Here is a 22,712-nt window from a genome sequence, read left to right as displayed (position 1 = left end):
CCACAGATAGGCTGTCCTCTCCCAGCTTAATTTTAAGCTCAAAAGTCATCGTCAAATATCAGATTTTTGGAGCAAACCGTTCTCCAGCTGTGCAGCTATGCAAAAATATTGCCGGTAAGTCTCGGCACGTTAGAGTTTGCCTTTCTGCATAATAACACTGGAGCTTAGTATTTGAAGACTCCATGTCTGTGACGCACCGCGTTAGGGCAGAGGATGAATTCAAGCTTTTCAGCTTCTATCTCCACATGCCTCCCTCCTGCTGCAAACCCACGCTGAATTTTTAACACTGCTCACGTTTAGAGTTAAGGTGAATGTAAACAAAAATTAATAACAGGCATCCGTTAGACGTTAGAGCACCCCGCTGGGGTGAGGCCACCTTTCCCCATCTCCTCCAGATCTTTATGAAACAGCACATTGGTATGACATCACAGATTTGCGGATTAAAGAAACTGTTTTCCATTGTTGCTGGCTATAGGAGCCAGATGTGAGATATTCACTTACAGCACAAAGCGATCAAGTACAGAGAACAGATTTCAAGAGTTAGCTGGGGGTTTTTTTTGGAAACTTTTATCTATGTTTGTACTTCATTATGTTTCCCAAGAACTGCATATTTTCTTTTAATCTCCTCTTGTAAAATGTTATCACTATGCTGTTTATGGCGAGGCAAACACAAACATAGAAACATCCCAAGGAAAAACAAGTGCAGACAAGACCAAATCCGACACACTGTGAACACACATTCATCATCTATCTATAATCCTTCCTGTGTTAATCAAATGATTACCACATACCACGAGAATTTAGAGTTCAGAGCTAATTGCTGGGTAAGGTTTCTGTTGGCTCAGGTGCCGCATGCTCGGCATGCTTACCTTCACGACTGTAACGCAGTGTTGTGCGTGAAAGGGAACAGCAGGTCTTTAAAACATCAACAATTAAGCTGTTAAGACGTGGTGAATAAGAGCAGTCTCGCCACAAAACAAGCCATAACACCTTTTTTATTCTGCGCGCGGGCTGTTGAGATTTAACTGCATGTCAAAGAAGTAATTGCTGCATGATCTATTATTTACAGAAAGGCTATCATTTACTGTGGAGATGAAAGTGGTGTTTCACTGGGGACGTTTTTATAAAAACAGTTCACCGTGGAACACAAAATCTTCCTTTTGCCTGATCTGTTCAGCCACAAGTAGTGTAAACATTCATGCATCAGGATATAAGTTACAAAGGGAAGACTCTTTGGAAAAAAACAAAAGAAAACATGCCATCTGGAAGGTGAATTTATTATTTAGAAGGCATTTGTGCACAGCATTTGGGAACAATGGGTATAAAAATCCTCAAAATTTAGTGAAACAGCAGTTTGGAGATTTGTCAGTATAAGTAAATAGGGTTGTGTATTACTATCTAACTATTAGTGCCATGGGCATCTCTAAAAAACTTCAAATATTAATTTAGGAGAAGCAAAAAGGTGCTTCCATAAAACCCGTCAACGTCTAAATATAGACATAAGTAATTAGAAAAAACCTGCAAAAAAGTGAGCCCTCTTTTAATCTTTAAAAATGCCCTCAGATGCCAGTGCAGAGGAGGTTAACATCGAAAATGAACAAAACAACATGTGATTTTCTTCCACGAATAAATAACTCAAGAATCTTGAGATTTACACCAATCCAAAAGATGGTCGTGCATTCATTTCACATATATTCATAAAGAACATAAAACATAAAACATAAAAAACCCAAACAGCTACCAAATATTTGGCTCTTCTCCTGCTGTCTGATGAATTCACTGTGTGCTTATGATTGCTCAGTTTAGACACTGTGAAGTCAAAGGGTCAAAGGTCATATCAGCTGTCCAGCTCGAAGTCTGTCTCATCGCACAGGTCGGGCTGAGGGGAATATTTCCGCCGCGAGAACTTCAGGCAGAGAAGATCTCCCACCTCATTCATACAATCGAGCACCTGAGGACAATGGAAAGTCTCAGAGCATGTATGTTTCATATATATCCAAAGTATCAAAGTGGGAAATGCTCGTGTGTGTTTGTACCTGGTTCAGCATATCCCGGGTGTGTGCAGCAGATACACAGAAGCGAGCTCGGGCCTCTGTGATTGGCGTTGCTGGAAAGCCGACCACAACTACGCCGATTTTTCTCACCAGCATTTCTCGCGCAAAAGCCCTGATCAGCATAAAAAGAAGAGAAACGTGTTAAACACGAAGCACACATGACTTTAGGGCTTTTTTTCTACTTCTACTTCTTCTTTTTTTGAGTCCTCCTTTTCCGACTGAATGCAGTCAGTTATAATGTTGTCACATTATATTTGTTACAGCACCTACATAACACAGCAGTGTAACTCATATTTACGAGTTCTGAGTTCACCGAAATGAGCATGCAAGTCACATTAAGACGGGAAATGTTTTGGTGCTATGCCTCATCAAATTTAAAATCCATAGGAACGTTGTTCCTTCTAGCCTTTCCAAATGTTTAAATATACAATCGGGACGTGTGGTTTGCGAGGCTTGTGATAATTTCTGCAAAGTACCATAAATTAAAAAGGGTGCAGTAATTGTTTTGACGACCTCAGAGCAAATCTGTTCATTTTAACAAAGCCAACCTGCTCTGGCGCACTTTACCGTGGACAGTTTGAAGAGGTTAAAACCTTAAAATGAGTTCTGAAAATGGTTTGATGAATCTGATGATTGATGAATTTTATATAAACATGGTGATGAGTATGTACAGAAATATGTTCAATGCTAATAAACGGACTTCAGTGTTGTTATAGGAATAAATATTATGGCTCTGGAAAAAAAATCTTTTATTTTTTTTGAAACAAGGTTTGGGGACCTGTGAAATTTCAACTTTATTACAATAAACACTGATACTCACGATAGCAGAGCGATCTAAAATCACAGGCTATATGATGATGCCATCTGTTTAAGGCAATAACTGAGCAGAATTTGTATTTGTGCAGATATTCATGTTGACTCAAGATCGTGGCTCAAGAGTTGGGAGTTCGCCTTGTAATCGGAAGGTTGCGGGTTCGAGCCCCGGCTTGGACAGTCTCGGTCGTTGTGTCCTTGGGCAAGACACTTCACCCGTTGCCTACTGGTGGTGGTCAGAGGGCCCGGTGGCGCCAGTGTCCGGCAGCCTCGCCTCTGTCAGTGCGCCCCAGGGTGGCTGTGGCTACAATGTAGCACATTCACCAGTGTGTGAATGTGTGTGTGAATGGGTGGATGACTGGATATGTAAAGCGCTTTGGGGTCCTTAGGGACTAGTAAGGCGCTATATAAATACAGGCCATTTACCATTTACCATTGTCCATTTACCACTGTCATATAATCAAGGACACTTGATTACATACCCGAGTGGGAGTCTAGGGTTATACCAAATCAGTACCTGATGTTGCCTCTTAAGAAGTTAAAGACATCATAACACTGCACAAATGATTGATGGAAACTCTGGAGACATAGCTGATCAGAAGACGCACGTGATGCTATACTGAAGCTAAGAACAAGGAACATCCTGATCATCTGGCTCTGTAAAAGTGTTTTCACGAGTGTTTCTGTGTGCTTACACCACTTTGGCTGGCATGTAGAGCAGCACTGGAACCACAGGTGAGTCATCATTGCCGTAGATGATGAAGCCCATCTCCTTCAGTCTGGATCTGAAGTATTTGGTGTTCTCTGCCAGTTGGCGAATCCGTCTCAATCCTCCAATTAAAACAAGGACACCAGCAGATGTACATGAGTAAAGCACCTTTTTTCACTGAATTTCTCCTCTATATTTCTACCGCGCCCTGTAGGGAAGGACATTAACTGTCAGTAGCAGCTAATGTACAGTGAGTCCTGTGCAGTGCCTTCTCATTCTGAGTCCTGCACCTCCATCTGGGCCATTCCAGCCTCCTCTATGAAGTTGTTCATGATTACAGCTCAGCTGCAGCAGCAGATGGTTCAGTTTTGTCCGCCTGACAGCATGGTATATGCGCTTGCATGTTGCCAGAGTGGGGGTCTTGCAAATTGGATATGATGGATTTTGCGTGGAATTAGTGACTGTGGGCTGCCACGAGAATGTAGCCGTGACATATAGTGAACACGAATAATGCTTAAGCATCACACGCATTTCCTATAAATTCACTGCACTAGAAAATAAATCACAGGCTGCAAAGGCGGCTTGTTCTGCTGACCCTCTGTGTTCCCGAACAATGCGAATCACTGGGGAGCCCGCTTGCTCTGTAGCTGCTGCAGAGTTTGGCATGGCCGGCCTTGGAACACAACTCTGTTTCCCTCTGATTACCTGGGAACAGATTGGCAGTTCTTTCAAAGGGACGTAAGAGAGCACTTTAAATCCCCTTATCTCAGAAGAGGGAGAAGGAGAGAGAGGGAGAGAAAGGGGGGGGGGGGACATAACATTCGGACATCTGCCAAAAAAGCCCAGGCCCCATTTTGTAAATTGTTTCTCTCTGCTAAGATAGAGGGCACGAAGGTCAAAAACCTGCTGCCAGACACAGAAATCGTACGAGCAGGCGAGAACGTGTGGACGTTGCTGTCTGTCGGACTTGTGTGAAATTCAACATCAAAGGGAAAAGATGAAGAAGACAGAGGAGGACTTGGAGGAAGAGGAATAAAGACTTATGACACAGATATTCAAGGGCTCTGTTAGGTTTCTTGTCACAGTGAGATTTTAAAGTTGTTGTTTCTTTTTTTTTTTCTATGGACACTGGGACTGATGTTTAGAAAAACTGCCTTCCCTCTCATCTATAAGACAGGTCAAGGCAATTTTTTGTCCACAACAGATATTTCACTGGACTACGTCAGATACAAAGCATGTCTGCTTCAGAGCCAGATGAAAAAGTTACTCATCTCAGCAAGAAACTGCAGCATCTACCTCAACCGCAACGCAGCAGGGTCTAGTCCTTGAAGTGATGACAGAAGCGATTCATTTTGTTTGTCATGGCTGCCTAGCTTTGCCTCATGGCGCATGCTGTAAATACTGTAAATTTAGTATAACTCTAATGTGTAATCTGTCATTACTTACTAGGCACTAGATGCACTAATGCTACTCCCGTTAGCACTCCTTCCATTACCAGGAGTACAGCTACAATAACTCAGAGAGAATTGCTCCGGTGGTATCGCGTCTGGTCTGGTAACGACCGCTTCCCCTGCCCTCGTGTCTGATGCCATTAGAGCAGCAACTTTTCAGAGCAGCAGCGTTCTCTACAACACACACATGAGAATGATTTCCTCCACCATAGGGTCACGTGTGCTCAGGGACTGCACGTCTCCCTGCTCCTTACCGCTGCAGACCCCTGTAATTGCTTCCACATTTTCTGACCAGGCAGCTGTTTGCATTTCCCTGCAGGTCTCACTGCTAATGTTAACATCGGTGGTGTCCTCTGGATTCCGTTTGCTGTTGTTTCCATAAAAATTATATAAAGGTGTAGAAATTTTTTTAAACTAGACATGCAAAGAACGTGTGTCGGCCGCTATACTTACCCTCTGTGCTTCCATCTTTTCCCATGATGCACTTCATGGCACGTATTATCTGCTCAGTGGCAGGAGGGGACATGGCTGTGGCGTATACTGCACTGTGAGAATGTGTCCGCAGGTAGTCCACCAGTTCCTGCAACATGGGATACAGAGTCAAACACTGAAAAAGCACAACTGCACAACTATTCACAGAAAACACGCAACAGTTCTGAATCTCTTGTGTGACCCTGCAGTATATTCGAACACCACTAGGGAGAGCTCATGTATAGTCAACACCTGAGAAGCAATTAAAATACTTCAAGTCGTTTCTCTGTCACTGTGACTGTCTTGGCACTGACTGTAAAATAGTCCTGGATCCTTTCCTGCTCTCCACTCTCGGGTGGGGGAAGCCAACACATGAATATGAGAAAGAACCAAAGTCAAAATGAGCCAGAATGAGGTCTGTCGTGCTCATTATTCCTAAATGTCAGCAGGAGATTAATTCTGCTAGTGGCTGACAAGAGAAGAGGAGGATTTCAGGAAACCGATTTGGTCACGGGTCCCTAGAGCGTATGTGTGTAAGCGGCCTGAGGTTGGGGAGCTGTGATGGGCTGCTGCTCGGTGGCAAGCCGGGGTTGCGGGGTGATGACACGTAAGCCGGAGATGCTGTCTGGCCACCGCTTCCACTCACCACCATCTGTCCCTGCTGGGCGGTGGCTGCGGCTTCCTCAAGCGCACGAGGGGGAAAGGATTTCAGGGGAAGTGCTTGAATGTAGGATAAGAACCCTGAAACAACCTGACATCTGTTTTCGTTTAAGGCGGGAGATTTTCACAGCTTTGTGGTCCTGCAGGATTACGGTGCAACCAAGATAAACCGTTTAAGAGGACACGTCCAAAATTCATCTCATGCTTGGGGCATGGACTGACAGCTCAGAGGGTTTCCTCAGCCGCACGGTGGCCACACCACCGATGTGGGAATACGTGTTCACAAAGCCCTGGAGTAGAGGCGCTTCCAGAACAGCAAGCCCACTTGAACTTCAACAGATTTATTTAATAACCTAATTTCAATCTCATCCACATTTTCAGAGATGGCATAAGGAATAAAGACTCCTAAATATAAGTTTGCAGTGACATAGAAATAACTCTGGGTGTATTTATTGGGGTATTTATTTTTGGTACCCTCATAAAATAGCTATAACATGACTGTTTTCCAGAGCACATCTGCACAGTCTTTTGTTGGTCAACCCAAATCCAGTTAATGTAGGACTTGGGGTATTTCACCACAACAACAAATACGTCAATCTAAAGGTTCTCTCTCTTTTCCTGCCTTTTTTCCTTTAGGACTTTACTGCAGCCAGCTGTCACACCAGGAAGAGTGTTCATACTTCAAACATTATCATGCTTGTTAAAAGTCATCCTGTTAAATCTGGAGCGCAGTTCTGATGCCTGCCACAAGAAGGGGCTGGCCCTCTGCCAGCTTTACCTTCTTATTATGGCAGAGCAGGGCTGGGGGAAACTGAAGGGGAAAGAAGGAAGGGTCCTTCTCTGAATAACTAATTCAAACAACATGGTCGTTTCTGTTGTTGCTTTCTAATCAACTGCCACAAAACTGGTGTGGTTATGTACCAAAGTGTACTATTTAATGGAGTAAAAAAAAGAAAAGGAAAAAAAAGTGCCCAGAGACGCAGCCTGGGGAACATTTGTGGGACATGTGAGGGCTAAGCGAGAGGGAGTGCGTATAATTGACTTCCATACATTTTTAATAAACAGCTGTGGCGCAGAATATAACATGCATCATAAAAATTTACATTTCAAAATCTAAACATTTGAAAATACTCTTGTGTGATGTTTAAACCTGCTCCGGAGCCAGAAGGGTTAATTGTGTTACACAATGCTTGTCAGGTTATTTAATCCATGTCAGGATTTAAAAAGCCGGCTCATTAATTTGATTTTCTGTGATGCTAATTCACCCAACGCTGTTGGGATTGTTTCAGTGCGATTAATCCAATCAGCTTATTTTCTTAAAACATTCTGTCACGACCCTATTTTGTCCAAGGAGTGTTATTTCCATTTTTAATTCTTCTGTAAAGCAACAGGTCTGCGGCAGTTCTTCTCTTTCACAAGATTGCTATGAACTGGCGATGTGGAGGGAAATGAAAACCGCGATGATGGATCGTATTCTTTTGAGAAAGCCGGGGAGGCTGATAAATGTAACAACATCACTGCCGTGTTGACGATAGAGTCTTATCTGTCCAGTCTCCCTAAAAAGGTCAGAAAAGTGTCAAGTCTGGAGTGTCCTGGAAAGCTTATATGCACTGGGAAGCAGCACTGAGGACCATGACTGCTTAATATAAATACACAAATACTGAGAAGCACTGATCAAATGAGAGTAAACTTGCAGTAACCTTTTTCCCTGCGATATAGCCTCCAGACGCCCCGAAGCTCTTTGTAAAAGTCCCCATCATCACGTCCACATCAGCCGGGTTCACATTAAACAGCTCGGTCACACCCCTCCCTGTTTGGCCCACTGCTCCGATGCTGTGGGCTTCATCCAGGTACAGGTATGCTTTATATTTCTTCTTCAGAGCGATGACTTCAGGCAGTCGCACCACTGAACCCTCCATGCTATTGGCAGAGAATCGCACACACACACACAAAGCATACGTGTAAAAAGGGATCAACATGGACACACACTTTTAAGAAATTACAAACCAAACTGTTAAAGTGATTAACTTTAAAAGGAAAGAGTCTGACCCTGAACTAACCATATCCACAGCAGAGCATCTCTGCTTCTACAAATGCATATTATATAATCTGACACGGCACAGTTTTCCAAGAATCTTTCCTGCTGGCCTCTTTCACTTTACTCCCACCTTTCTTCCATTTATTCCTCCCCTCAGATGCAAACCTTTTAAGGCTACAAATAGACAGCATGAGTGATTATACGGCTGGGGAATGGAGCAATCCCGGACCTGCTCTGGTTGCTATGGCTGAGAATGTCTGCAGCCCAAATGACATAAGACAGGGTTTCACCAGGACCGATGTGGACATCAAAGGCAGACTCGGGCTATAGCTAAAGTATGCGTACTCTTTATCCAAGCCTTTTGATGTTGCTGGGAGGTGATAGACGGAGCATTAGTTCTTTCTGTGCTTTGCTGAAAGGCGCCATTTCATTCTCATGTCTTAGACATTACTGTCTGACAAAGACAGTCTGAGGATGTGCAATTAGGCTGTCTTTCAAAGTACCAGGATTGTTGTGGGACTAATTACATTATATTAAGACCAGCTGATGGCCACGTTTAAGGCTTTCTTCTCTTTTTGATGAAAAAAAATTGACATAAAACAAGTAATCTTCACAGCATCATATTTTACTTTAGGAGGACTAAAATGCAAGTGCAGCTGAGAGCAAAAAGAGGGAAGAAAGGAGAACAGAAAATGGCCATGATAAACAGTTGGAGCTGGGGGTGTAGCCAAGTCAATCTCTATGGCTCCATTTGGCCTTGATTTGGAGCTAATGAGCAGATGGAGAGGGTCACTAAGACTCAGGATAGCTCACTGGCAGGAGAGGCAGACAATACCTTTCTCCTTTCTACGGTAATCAAATGGTACCCGACCACATGCACATGCACACACACACCCATGCACTGCCATACGCTTGCATACACACAGACAATCTATTATTCAAGAACGCAGAAAAGGAAGCGATTGAAAAAGAGACCATAACAGGGACGGCTAAGCACAGGATCACCTCAGGTTATAAATTAAAATTTCTACTCAAATCGGGCTGTGCAAAACCCTCCGATAGACCACCCGGAAGCTCATAGTTAGAAAGACTGAAACAAGAGACCCACGACATGTGTCTGTGAAAGTAGCTATATTATAATGTGTGGGGTGTAATGACGGCTGACCTGTAGATGCCTTCCACCACGATGAGAATCTTTTTCCAGGGCCTGTGGGTCCGAGGCTGTCCTGAGCAAACTGCTTCTTTTAGCATCTTCTCCAGACTCTGCATGTCTGACATACGTGCACACAAAACATCACATAAGGGAGAATAAGAAGAAGAGACACAGCAAAAGAAGACAGACCCTAACAATAAAAAAAAGTATGCCAGCAATCCTAGTTTGGATATGTGTTATGACACAGCATACGTGATAACACTCCAGTGCTATAGCTTGTGCGGAACACCGAACATCACCGCAAACCTGAGAGTGGGAAGAAATCATTTCCACTGGGGCAGATACTTCATGGATTTCACAACACACTACTTTATTTGTCAAAGACACCTTTCACAAACAACACACTGGAAACACCCTTGCACTGTGACGCTTAGAAACACCAGAGATATCTGACTAGGTTAAAAATGTGGCTAAGCCTGAGCGGTGATGTGCAATCTGACATATCTGCTTGTTTTTGTTACAAAAAATTTACTTGGCAAAAACATTTCCCGGTGACTAAAACTCAGTTATGACAATACTAATGAAACCTTTAGTGCATACCAGCCATATGGCAGTATTAAACAGCTCCAGTGTGTTATGAAAGTGTGTTATTCAAAGTATGACTGCAATCCAACCATTTCCTGCTGAGGAGTGAGGAAAGCTGTCGTGGCTAATAATCTGTCATAGATGATTGATGCTCCTACTTCAAAACAAAAACAGGTTCACTTGAGAGGCAACAGATGCTCCGCTGCTAAAATTCCTTCCCGAGGCTTAGCAGAACAATGTCTCGGCTGAGGAAAGCAGAAATGAAAAAAGGAATTCACTGTGGCTTTCTGTCTGCACAGTCAAGAGTGAGCAAAATATTATTTCACAGTGAAACACTGATATAAGATAAGCCACAGCGTGATATGAGATACTGTATGACTGAGGATGGTTATCTTCAGCTTCGATCCATAAAATGATTCCATGATATCTTATCTGTGCTCTCACCTTCGGGGTACACACCACGCTACTGGCTTAATAAATAAAACATAAATACATTTGATTATTCGAAAGAGTAGGACTACTGTCTGTGCATTATAACTAAACAACGTGGTAATTCTCACGCACATGTATGACAAATCTGCTGGACAAACCAGTTTGTCTGCTCCATAGTATGAATTCCATCTCTGCTAAAAATAATCCTTGAGAGATTTTAGAGAGTGCTTGCACCAATAAGTATCACTACAAAAAAATACAAGCATTGGCGTTGTTCATAAATCTTTTGTTGTGGCCAAATCTTTTGTTGTGGCATAACCCTCTATGCAAATATTAGAAATAAAAGAGTTTCTGAGTGCCTAGCGCAGGAGGATTAGTGGCAAGGAGGGGTCAGCAGCTCAGGTGCCTGAGGGCTCTTTGCCTTTAGACAGGCCTCTGGGATCTGCTTTGAGGACTCATAACTGACTCTGCTTGTACCTGTCAGGAAAAATTTGCTGCCAGAGGACTGGCTCATTTGTGCTGTCTGCTGAAAGGACAGGGATGTATCTAATGTGAGCAATGGATGTTGTACCATCCACGCTTGATATTTTTCCTCTTTACAATATACCAGAGAACAAAAAGTTTAAGTAAAGATGATGTTGTGTTAAAAAAAACCCTCAACCAACCAACTTCACTATTGCTTCACGGCTGCTGCTGCTGCTGCTGCTGATAAAACATAGTGATTTCAAACCAAACCTATTGCATTAACACAGAATGTAGGTCTTTCCTAAGGTAAATCCTGTACCACACAAAAGAACAGGAACCTGCTTCTCACAGGCTGCACCAGTATACAATTAGGTGAAGAAAACACCACGATACTGTGAGCAGAAGTGGCTGCAAACAGTAACTGAAACTTTCTCAGGGGGTAGCTTGATGACAAAAGAGGCACAGAAGGCGTGGTGGTTAAACGTAAGAATAATAATAATAAAAAAAGTGTTGTTTTGTACTCTGATGCATGGACTATTTATGTACTAGGTGATTGGACTCACTGTTGTGTTTGAACACTCGGATGGTTGCTCCTGACAGTCTGGCTCCCAAGATGAGAGAAGTGTGATTGAGCTCATCGCTTAGTATCAAACAACCCTGGAGAACAGCAAAGAGAAAAGACTTTATTTAAATTTCACAAGGTATGCTTTGTGCTTTCGGGGTAATAGTCAATTGTTATGCTTCTGCATTGCTGAATCGAAATTTTCTAATCTAATGCTCAAAATGCCTCTGCAAACACATTAAATGGGGTATATGACATACATTTTTCATTACAGATAAAAGGTAAAACTTGATCTGTTGATCTTTTCTTTCTAACTGAAGAATGTGTGGCTAAATAAAGGTAGCTCACACCTCTTCCCCTGCCCCTTAATCCAGGCCTCAATCATAATCGGGTCTGGTTCTCTGTGCAAAAGTAAGTTGTAGGTACTGCATGTTAGCAGTTTTTTACTTCTTTGATGTCTGAAGTTCTGACCCACAGACGCATTGCAATTTTCATAACCGACAGCACAGTACTCCATGTTCCTTAAAAAAAATCAGTATGCAATTAATTCAGTTGTTCACTGAAATCTCTCTGGTGCATTAGCATATATATACGGCACAAGCTCTAAGCATTTGACTTCATTAGTCTGAATGAGTCTTGTAGAGGCTATGTTGACCACTGTCTCAGTGACAGATCTGCTCGGTTTGGCCTCGGGTCCAGCCAGCCTGGTCCCTGGTCTACCAGCAGCTGTCACTCTAATGTTGGTCTGCCTGCACAGCAAGGCCTGTCCTGGCACAGCCTGTCCCTGTAGGATAGAGCTGGCAGTGAGGGTTGACCTCCAGCCTCTGCAGGGTTACTGTGGGGGTCTGCAGCCTAAGGGGCTGCTACACCTCTTTAGCTGCATAAACGACCCTGTTCTCATCACTTAAACAGTCAACCTCCTCTTCCTCCTGTCCAGTCCAATCACAGATATTCATGCTGTGTGTTGCCCCTGGTAACCCACAGGCCTCTGCATCAGCCACTCTGGTGCACCGAGAGGCCAGAGGATGGGTAATCCCACCCTTGAGGAGTGCTCTTAACAAAATCTGCCCTTCCTTGTATATCTGACTGAAAGCAGCTAGGCATGCCCAGATCCTCGTCCTTCTGGCTACTGTTTTGTGTAATTATGATTTTAATTAGCAGCTGTGGGTCAGACTGTTTGCAGTTAAGTTTATTTGACTGTTCATTAATTGCGACAATACCACAGAAGAGAAAGAATCCAGACTGATATCTGCTGCATTGTGAAAATTACACTTGCAAAGATTTTCTGTATAATGCTGAGTGTATAAAATCTCACATACCTTGCCCACAAGTGCTGGAATATTCATTGAGTTGGTGGCAAAACCCATCCCATAAGTCATAGCGGACTCGACTCCAAGGAAATTGGCCACAAGTTGTTCTAGCTCTTCATGGATGCTCAGGTTGCCTATATGATAGAAATCAGAAAAAGATGACTCACCCCGACAACATCACTGTACCTGTTGGCACATCTGGTAATCCTTTAGTCTCTAGGCTTTGCCGGTCTTTGTCATCCAATCACAAGGTTTGTCAGAGATGAATGTCTCCAGATAAAAAAGTAAGAGACCCAGAAGCAAACGCCTAGATCAGCATCAGTGGCTCTTGCTGTCTGGGGATCTGAGGAGATTTATAAAGATCCAAGATGGGGTAAATTTGTAATTTAGTTCAACTGCCGTATTTCATCCCAGGTAATATTAAGGGAGGTCTGGCGAGGACTGAAATGGTTCTGTTGTACATTTTAGGACTGAGCCAGCTCAGGTGGTGATAACCCTATGTGACAGGTGGAGACCAGAATTCATTTGGAAAATTGATCAGATTGCAATCTGTCACCTGATGTGGCATTTTTTCAATTTTGTGCAATAAAGTGGGATTTTCAGGTACCTGCCCTTGTGCTTATCTGATAAACAGAAGAATTGCTGTTATAATTGTGAGCTATGGGGAGAGAGATGGGCAATAAAAGGTGCACGTACACTGTATTTTATCTCTGCAGGGACGATGTTGTATTCTGTACAGCACAAAAACATTACAGTGCATCTGTGCTTACTGTAATACTACATTGTAGTTACCAGGTATTGCACACTGAATTAAAGCTACTTTGTAAAGCAAATTTCAAATGAGTGCTTAGATAATACAATACATCACTACTGCATTAACATTTAAAAAATGGGGCATTAATTGCACACATGTGGAGCACTAATCAATAACAGTCAGTAACCACAGAGAGCGAGCTTCAAACAGCCTGGATGTTTCAGGAAGGACTGGAGAAATGGTTATTGAGTTATGTGTATAAAAAAAACATAACGCAGAGAAGCAGTTCTGTCTTTATGGCGATTCCCATTCCCTGCTTTCCATCAGGCCTTACGCCAAAATCGATTCATACATTTCCTCGACCACTCAGGCTCACAGGCCCTGCCGGCATGTGCAGCGTCTTCGTCTTCTTCTTCTTCTTTTTTTTTTAAATCAGGCTGCATTGACATTTTCTCTCTTAATAGAACATTTTACTGAGCTGTGGCTTTTTAAGCGTGCCATGCCTTCTTATTGATATGTTAACCTCAGAAGGCCACCCTAGGTCCCGATACTCTACAGATAAGACAGTCAGGACGGAGCCCGATCACTTTGCTTAAAATAAAACCTACACCTTTTAAAAATTGGTCACTGTTCCTCTGAGTTACCATGGTCACCTTTGTGCTATCAAGGCTGGTTGATGAGAAGGGCAGTCACAGTGAAGACTGTGCATGCAAATCCGATAGTTCTCATAGTTAAATCTGTTGCTTTTATTGGGAACTATATGACCGAGGCTTTTTTAAGGACAAGAAAATAGACAGAATAACAAAGGTTAATCATTTCTGACACAAACCTTGAGTCAGCGAACCATTATAAAGTTAGTGTAGCATGTTTTAATTTATAAAAAGGCACAACAGCCCTATTGCACTAGTATACTAATACCAGAATTTTTACTACCTTGTGTTTGGTAGCTGTACCCAGTATATTTTTATGCATCTGAATGTTTGACATTATTATCTATTAATGATTACATGAAAAGCAGTGCCAATAAGCTACCCATCAAGGTAACTCTATGAATGTTTGACATGGGTGTTTATTCACAGGGTGTGCTTTCAGTGCACTTTGTGTGTAGTTCTAAATGCCTTTTTGATAATAAAAAAAGAAAAACACTCCCTGTGTGGGCTCGAAACATATTGTGAGTCATTTTATTGAAATGTTCGGAACTGGAAGTTGACCTGAGTGTTTAACTGCATTTTCTAAGATGATTTAATATTGGAAAAGGTGAGAGGCGAGGTGAGATGAAATTAAATTAATGATGTCAATGACTGACAAGAGTGAAATAGAAAAAAAAGAATTACATGTCTAAATGTTTTTTTAATTACATTTGTTGTATTTTTTCTTAATTGCTGACAATTCAGTCAAAAGCAATCCTGACAATTTGACTTTGAAGATTTTCCACACGTCAACAGTAAAAACTGCTGTGTCGGTGATGGCATCACTAGTGCCACAGAGACGTTGGGATCTTTAATAATTTATGCACAATAATGTCTCATGGGAAGAATGCTTGTTATTCCTTAAGCTTCCCGGTGAGCCAGCTAAAACACGCATTAGAAACCCAGGCTAAAACAGTTGAATTTTGAAAGGGAAATAAACATATAAATAAATCACATAGATGAATAATAGATGGTGTGAAGTGTGTATGTGCACACTCCACACCACCCGTGTGTGTGTGTGTGTGTGGGGGGGGGGATTCAGCTTGTAGGCATACGCATAACTAACAATCACATGTCCTTAAGTTCCTCTGATTTTCTCTCCTCTTGTCAAATAGCTGGTATCCTGCAACACTCAGTGACTCCGCTTGATCTGAACTTGCATGTCAGCTAACCTACTGCTAGCCTGCTCTCTGCAGAAATAGCACATTGGTCTCTGAAGTGTCACAACGCAAACCTCACTGAGAGGTTTGCTTTGAGAGAGAGAGAGAAACACTTTTCTGCGTCGCCTGTTCCTCAAGCTCTGTAAAGTGTATCAGCGGGGCTTTGGTGAAGAAACACCCAATTGATGGCCACTCATTCGATTTCCTCGCCGCACCATTGCAATTCTAGAATATTACATCCACATAGACACTTAAATACCATCAAATCTAGAATGAAGTTCAAAGGACTTTCATCAGAAGCCACAGATCCCATTTACTTTCTGATCCTTGCTGTTATAACACTTCCTTTGAATGCATGTACATATAGGTTTTTAATGTCAAGAGTGCTTTATAATGTTAGGTTCCACAAGACTGTAGCCCCCCAGCTTCTCACTTTGGACCGATATATAATGATCTCAACGTATGCCCAAATGCTATATAATTTAGCAAAAGGTGAATAATTCATACAACACTGAAGCCACTGGCAGATATTTAAATGTGCACGCCGTATGCAGGAAACCTAAAAAATGACGGTGACAAGTTTCATTTTCAGTTTGATACCATTCAGCATCAACAAGGCCTGACAGATAACTTTTTTTAAATAGAGGCACATATAAGATATGTAAGGATAATAAACACTACCATATAGCTGTTATGTTTTTCTTGTATGGTGGACTATTTTTTCCCTAAATCAAATCAACTGCCCTTGTAAAACCAGCTCACAGAGAGAAGTGACACAAAGCAAAGTGGCAAATAGGTTTGTTTTTTAATCTTTACAACAGAACCTTAACCACAAACTCACCTATTTCCTGTCTTGTGCTGCAAACCCCAACCCCATACTGGCGCACTTTGTCTGCCACAGTTTTCAGGAAATCAGCATTGTTCTCAGCAAAGCCAAGGTAGTTGTACGAGCCCATGTTGATAACATTGTGTATTGTCTTCCCGGTAAAACCTGCAATTACACAAACATCAGGACTCAATTAGTTTGTCTGTTTTTCCCTGATTCATACACATGCCCAGTGAATTCATTACATATCAATTTTTTAAATAGCATATTCAATTAAATATGTTATTTGCTAATCAAAAACTCCACTTCTTCTATTGATAGAGGAAATAGAATTATAAAACATGTTTTGAAGACAACAGTGGCACTGACTGGATCCAAAAGCAGTAGTAGTTATGTATTGTACATAAAACATTTTTAGTGTTAATTAAGAGATTATGCTTCACTATAAAATGTAGGATTGTGTGTGTACACTGGGAACTGTTGTAATAATTTCAGGCACTAAAGCAAGTTCAGGTAAACATCACACGAGTTCAAGAGTGTGCATCCCTATCAGAGGTAATCTGAATCTAAAACTATCTAAAAAGAATTTTTCCTTTTTGTCATCTGACCTACTTCTTCTCAAACTTCCCGTACCCCTTTATACCGCTACAAAGCCAATCAAAACTATGCACCACAGTACCACGTCTCTACTTTTTCCAGTCACATTAAACGTGTTTAAATATGTAATCCACGTTTACGTCACACTCATAATGTCATATTTCTACCCTGTGGCTCTCTTCATACTCTTTTCCATACTATATTTCTCCAACCCTGTTCTGTAGCAAAGAGGAATATCAACTATGACCCAGATTCTTTGGGGTGGCATATCTTTACTGATGACAAATAACCATGTTTCCACCTTTGCAAACAGCTTATAGAGGTTACCAAGCTAGTTAAATCTGGGATGTCCACGCTTTACCCTCAGAAGAGAGATGATTTTGTGCAAAAAGACTGTCTGGCGAGTTTTAAGCATTTTTAAGGTGAGCGGTATACACTGACAAGCCAAAACACTTTAAGCCAGCATGCTATTAGTCTTTTGTGTGCTGCCCAAAAAAGGTCCACCCCACTGAGCTATGGACTCTACGAGACCTTGGCGGATGCCCTGTGGTATCTGGAGCTAGGATGCACCACATCCTTTCAGATTTTTCCAGCACATTACCCAAAACCCAGTGGGGGTCAGCTCACAAGCCTTGTCGTTTTGGAGGTGCTCCAACCCAGTCGACTGGCCATAACAATTTGGCCCTTACTAAACTAACTCAGTTCTTCACACCTGTCCATGTACCTCAGACCTCGACATGTGCTTTTAACAGGACACAATGTTTTTCACCTTATCTGTGAGGGATCGTAATGATTCACCTCCTCCATGATACTGTTTATGCTATTTACAGTATGTCTATCATAGATAACTCGATTGCAGTACCTGAATGTCCAGTTGTAGTCATCAGATACCCTTTCCATCAGGTCAAAGACAGGTCCTGGTAGGCTGCATATGGGGCGGTTCCAGTTGTCTCGTACCCTCATGTACAGGTTTCGAGTGTAAAAGTTCTCAAAATCTTGATAAAGTGGGACAAAATCCTAAGGAGGAAAAGCATAAGCACGATTCATTTATTAACTGGTACTAGATCTAGCATTTTTGTGTTTTTATGTTTTCATTCTAGTCCGAGAAATCTTCATTGATCCAATATCCAATGTTTGAGTATTTTTAAGATTATGTGAGACTTAGTCTTTACGGTATGCCCATATGTCATAAAGTGATTCCTGTCCAAAAACAGGGCAGAACTCACTGGTTATTTCTTTTTAGGTTTTTGACAAAAGAAATAGTCACAGAAATAATGACAGGGCACTGCTTCAGATTTTTCTTAAAGGCTTTTACCTTTTTGATAAGGCCTAGACAAAAACAAATCTGACAACAACAAACATCCTAACTCTAATTTCTGGATTTGGAAAATCAAATCTGTGGCAACACAAAGGCTACTATGGCAATGCCAAGGCCTTATCTAAAATCTGAAGCACAGTAACAAAGAAGGCGCTTGAATCCTCTGAGATTTAATTAGATCTTCAACAGATATTCTCTGCGGTGTCCTGCCTCACTCATGGCAACGTTATAGTGTAGAGGAACACAGAAGATGAAAACAGAGGGAGAGCTTAAGGAAAAAAAATGACATAAATAGAGGAAAACAAAACGTACTGACACCACATGCATGTTACTCTACTCCAACTGTCTGCATGGGTATTTGTGTCTGCATTTTGTGTGAGACCCTACAATATGTCTGTTTGTACTATTTGCATGTGTAACCTACCTTCTGTTTCTCTCTTTCCTGGGCAATGTTGCACTTCTCCAAACCCACAGCTCTGAGGAAGTCTCTGAGGTAGCCAAACAGGGTGACAATGCCAAAGCCCAGGTATGTTAGCACGGCAACATACATGGGAGCCTGCTCAAAGGGCTCATGCTTGTGGCGTCTGGAGGTAACGTCGGTCCCCTGGCCATTTTTCTATACAACAAAAAGCCCACATAAGCTGTCTTACATTCTACACAAGAACACAGACACACATTTTGAGTTCAAATAAAGGGTTTGTAGTTAATGTGCCAATTAACCTGCAAAATAGAGAGACTGTGGCCTAGTCATCCGTAACATGTAGACTAGGCCTATTATTACAAAAAAACCCTACAAGATCATCTACAGAAATGATAACTGGACAAAAATAATTTTTTCTGGAAATGTTGAATTTGTTATAATACTGTAACTATTGTTATAATATTATATACTACATGTAATAGGTTTTCACTTCACAAAAAGAGTTCTGGCAACTGACCGTCGAATCTATGCCTAAAACGGGAATCACAAGGATAAATATTGTAAATGTTTTGTTATGAAGAATACATTTTAAATAGATAATATTCAGTTTATACATTTTGGTTTAATAACTTTGGTCTAAGTACTGTTTACCAATTTAATGCTGCTTTACTCTGTGGACATGTTTGTCAGCAAAAGAAAGAAGAAAGCAATGCCATATATACGTCACACCAGAGGTATTCGGTAGAAAATTTGATTATGCCTCATTACATATATTTGCATATTAGTGAGATATGTGCATATTGAAGTACTTCTCGTGCTGCCTTGTGGCAGGAAGACAGCAGCATAAGTTAAAGGAAAGGTTTACAAGATAGTAGTGAAAACTCCTGTGTTGTATGGTTTGGAACTGGTGGCACTAACAAAAAGACAGGACACCGAGCTGGAGGTGGCAGTGTTGAAGATGTTAGGCTTTTCATTGATTTTCAATGGACAATATTAGAAGTGAGTATATCGGGGAGGCAGCTCAGGCTGAGCAGTTTGGACATGAGAGGCAAGGTTGAGATGGTTTGGACTTGTGCAGATTAGAGACAGTTGAAAAACTGGACAAATAATATGGAATTGGCAGCTCCATATTGAATATGGAGCTGCAGGCAGGAGGAAAGGAGGAAGACCACAAAGGAGGTTTATAGATGTAGTGAAGGAGGAGGGCTGAGGCCTGATGAGACCCCTAAAGGGAGCAGCTGAAGGAAGAATGATTACTTCTCCTTCACTTTGTGTTTGTATTTAATTCAATTCAATTATATTTATATAGTGCCAATTCACAATACCAGTTGTCCCGCATCCCCAACTGGTCAGGGGAGTTGGGGGTGAGGGGAGGAAGACAGGAAAAAGACATGCTGTGGAAGAGAGCCAGAGAATAATAATAACTAATGATTAAATGCAGAGTATAAACACAGTGAGTGAAAAGGTGAATGAAAAAGAAACACTGTGCACATCAGTGCATGATGAGAATCCTCCATCATCCTAGACCTATTGCAGTGTAACTACATGAGAACTCAGGTTCAACTGATCCAGCTCTATAAGCTTTACCAAAAAGGAAAGTTTTAAGCCTAATCTTCAAAGTAGAGATGGTGTCTGTCTCCTGTCCCGGGTTCCACAGAAGAGGGGCCTGAAATCTAAAGGCTGCTCCTCCCATTCTACTTTTAAATAAATACTCTAGGAACCACAAATAAACCTGCAGTCTGAGAACTAAGTGCTCTGTTGGGTTGACACTATAAGGTCATTAAGATAAGATGGCTGTGATTAATCAAGATGTATGTACGTGATGAGAAGGATGTTATATTTGATTCTGGATTAAACAGGAAGCCAACAAAGAGAAGCCAGTATAGGTGAAATATGCTCTCTCTTTGTAGTTCCTGTCAGTAATCTTACTTCTGGACATCCTGCTGTACATAATAATGAATTAGGCTACGTTCACACTGAAGGTCTTAATGCTCAATTCCGATTTTTTTGATCAAACCCGATTTTTTTGTCTGCTTGTTCACACTACAAATAAAATGCGACAGCAAACGCGCTCTAGTGTGCGCTCAAAGCGGCCCGCATGCGCAAAAGAAGACGTCACTCACGCCTCTGTTTAGACCCAGAGCAAACAATATTGTTTGACTGATGGCCCTTAATATAAAGGCTTCGGTCTTTACGTTTCCCAATTTTTGCTTTAAGTTATTTTGTTATTTACATAATAATGTAAATAACATTATAATTGGCGTCTGTCTCGAGTCAGTGATGTAAAAGACGGATGCGACATGACCGTTCAAACAGCAGTCGCTTTCTAAAACATCAGATATGTATCGGATTCAGTACCACATACGAAAGTGACCCAGATCGGATTTGAAAATATCGGATTTGTGCCGTTCACACTGTCATACCATGATCGGATATGGGTCACATAGGGTCAAAAAAATCGGATTTGATGCGCTTTTGCCTGCAGTGTGAACGTAGCCTAAGGCTAAGGATTTGATGCGCTTTCGCCTGCAGTGTGAAATTAGCCTAGAGTCGTCCAGCCTAGAAGTATTAAATGCATAAACTAGCATTCTTAATAACAAACTAGAACAAGCATAGTGGTTGCATGTGTGTCATTGGGGTTTTTGAAGGGCACAAGGCAACCAGAAAGTCTTGTTTTATGTTGTAAAACCAGCACAGAGGCCTTGATGAAGCAATATGGCCGACAGCTAACCCACTACACCACAAGCCAAGCACAGACTTCAGGCAGGTTATGTCAAGCTAAAAACATTTTTTAAATTCTTTTATGACATTTTAACAGAAACATTTTCAGGAGTGCGAAGAACCCTTAAGACAGTGACTAAATACGTAGGTAGTACTGGAAATAGCTACAAAAAACTAGCAACCACAAAAATGATGCTAAGCTATAGCTTGTAGACTGTATACTGTCAATTTAGCAAATTATGCTACGACATAGATTGTTTGTATGTAGGGTTATACAAACTTAACTTGTAAGGCAGTTAAGACTGTCCACGTTTTCAATTATTCAACTATTAAATAATATAGACATTGCTTGAACCTTCATGGCTCAGATAAATCAGCTACATCTCACTCACCAGCGACTCACCAACCAGCATCCTACACAACAGACAAATGCATTTTAAAACAAACTCTAGCCTAACTTCACTTGGCTCACATGTCGGCCTGAAGACAAAGAAAATCTATGTGAGTCCAAAGAGGTTTCAGGGCGGGGTATTGCATTATTATTGCTCTTTACATTGTCCATTTTTATATGCAGGGGAACTAAACAGCACTCATCATCCTGCTGTCGATATTTTACAGTTTAAATCGATTGTAAACTAATAACTGGCACATTATAAAACTCTATGGCATATTACAATTGTAACGACACAGTTATGCTGTTGCAGTTGTGGGTGTTGCCTAACTTTCGTAGTGGTGTGATACTTTTTTTTTTTTAAGTAGGTGAACACTTACAAAACATGCCGACGTCATATTTGTCTTGTTTAGTCTTGTTTAGCGAAGAAGAGCTCAAAATAAAAGCAAACTTCCTGTGTTATTTAACTATAACACACAATATATTGTATTAAAATTCTTGCCACTGCTATAAAGCCGGTCACACATAGAGCGCACGAAATAAAACAAATTATTTTCATAAATGCATTCCGCTGACAGACAGACAGACATACCTCCTTGTGGTTATGATAGCCGTTTTTCCCGATATGTTCGCGTTTCACTCCTTTCTTTCTCAAGTATGGTTTTAAGTTTCCGTCAGCAGCAGTTGTTGCCATGTTCTTGAAAGCACGGGCTCAGCTCTGACTGACAGGTATAACCGGTGTGCTGTGCCCAACTTCCAAAGGTGACTTCCTCCTCTCTTGCGCCGGTTAAGCCTCTTTTGAAACGTTTCAGCTTGTACTGGCGGCTTCTCAAAACAAAGTCACGCTTCCGATTCTTACTGTTTCGATTTTGTTTAAATAGGAAGACTTCTCCTTTATTTTGAATACCCCCCCCCCCCCCCCCCCCACCCAAACTTCCGCTTATTACAAAATGCTGCATTACAAAATGAACGCTATACATCTGCTTTAATTAAAGCGCATTTACTCAGGCTGCGTTAGTGATTAGAGTTCTAGTAATTTGAGTACTTACATTTAATGGAGCCTAATAATAGGATACTAGCTAAGCAACTACTATTGTGGTGGACTGGTAACGTGTACTGGTAATCTGGGACA

At 41.5% G+C, this 22,712-nt stretch overlaps 1 protein-coding gene across 1 annotated transcript; it reads right to left on the bottom strand.

Moving 5' to 3' along the window:
- Window positions 1-1,011: 1,011 nt before the first annotated feature.
- sptlc3 (serine palmitoyltransferase, long chain base subunit 3) lies at window positions 1,012-22,468 on the bottom strand. The gene is made up of 12 exons (XM_085182513.1): window positions 22,173-22,468; window positions 18,472-18,663; window positions 17,579-17,746; window positions 16,148-16,283; window positions 12,713-12,837; window positions 11,395-11,488; window positions 9,362-9,467; window positions 7,859-8,078; window positions 5,481-5,607; window positions 3,563-3,698; window positions 2,037-2,166; window positions 1,012-1,951 (listed from the first exon to the last, which is right to left on the bottom strand). Exons 1-12 carry the CDS (start codon window positions 22,272-22,274, stop codon window positions 1,838-1,840), a joined length of 1,650 nt encoding a protein of 549 aa, XP_085038639.1. The 5' UTR covers window positions 22,275-22,468; the 3' UTR covers window positions 1,012-1,837.
- Window positions 22,469-22,712: the final 244 nt, after the last annotated feature.

This window comes from Neolamprologus multifasciatus, chromosome 13 (genome assembly GCF_963576455.1).
Source record: "Neolamprologus multifasciatus chromosome 13, fNeoMul1.2, whole genome shotgun sequence".
Classification (NCBI taxonomy): domain Eukaryota; kingdom Metazoa; phylum Chordata; class Actinopteri; order Cichliformes; family Cichlidae; genus Neolamprologus; species Neolamprologus multifasciatus.
Note: the sequence above shows the minus strand (reverse complement) of the source record. Positions and strands in the feature narration are given on the sequence as shown.

What these genes read in the sequence shown, in the direction of transcription:
- sptlc3 (XM_085182513.1), bottom strand. Translation starts at nt 22,274, where the DNA reads ATGGCAACAACTGCTGCTGACGGAAACTTAAAACCATACTTGAGAAAG. An exon ending in GCTATCATAACCACAAGGAG is followed by an intron (nt 18,664 to 22,172) that starts GTATGTCTGTCT and finishes TTTGTTGTATAG; the next exon opens with AAAAATGGCCAGGGGACCGA. An exon ending in GCTATATCGCAGGGAAAAAG is followed by an intron (nt 5,608 to 7,858) that starts GTTACTGCAAGT and finishes CCCATGTTGCAG; the next exon opens with GAACTGGTGGACTACCTGCG.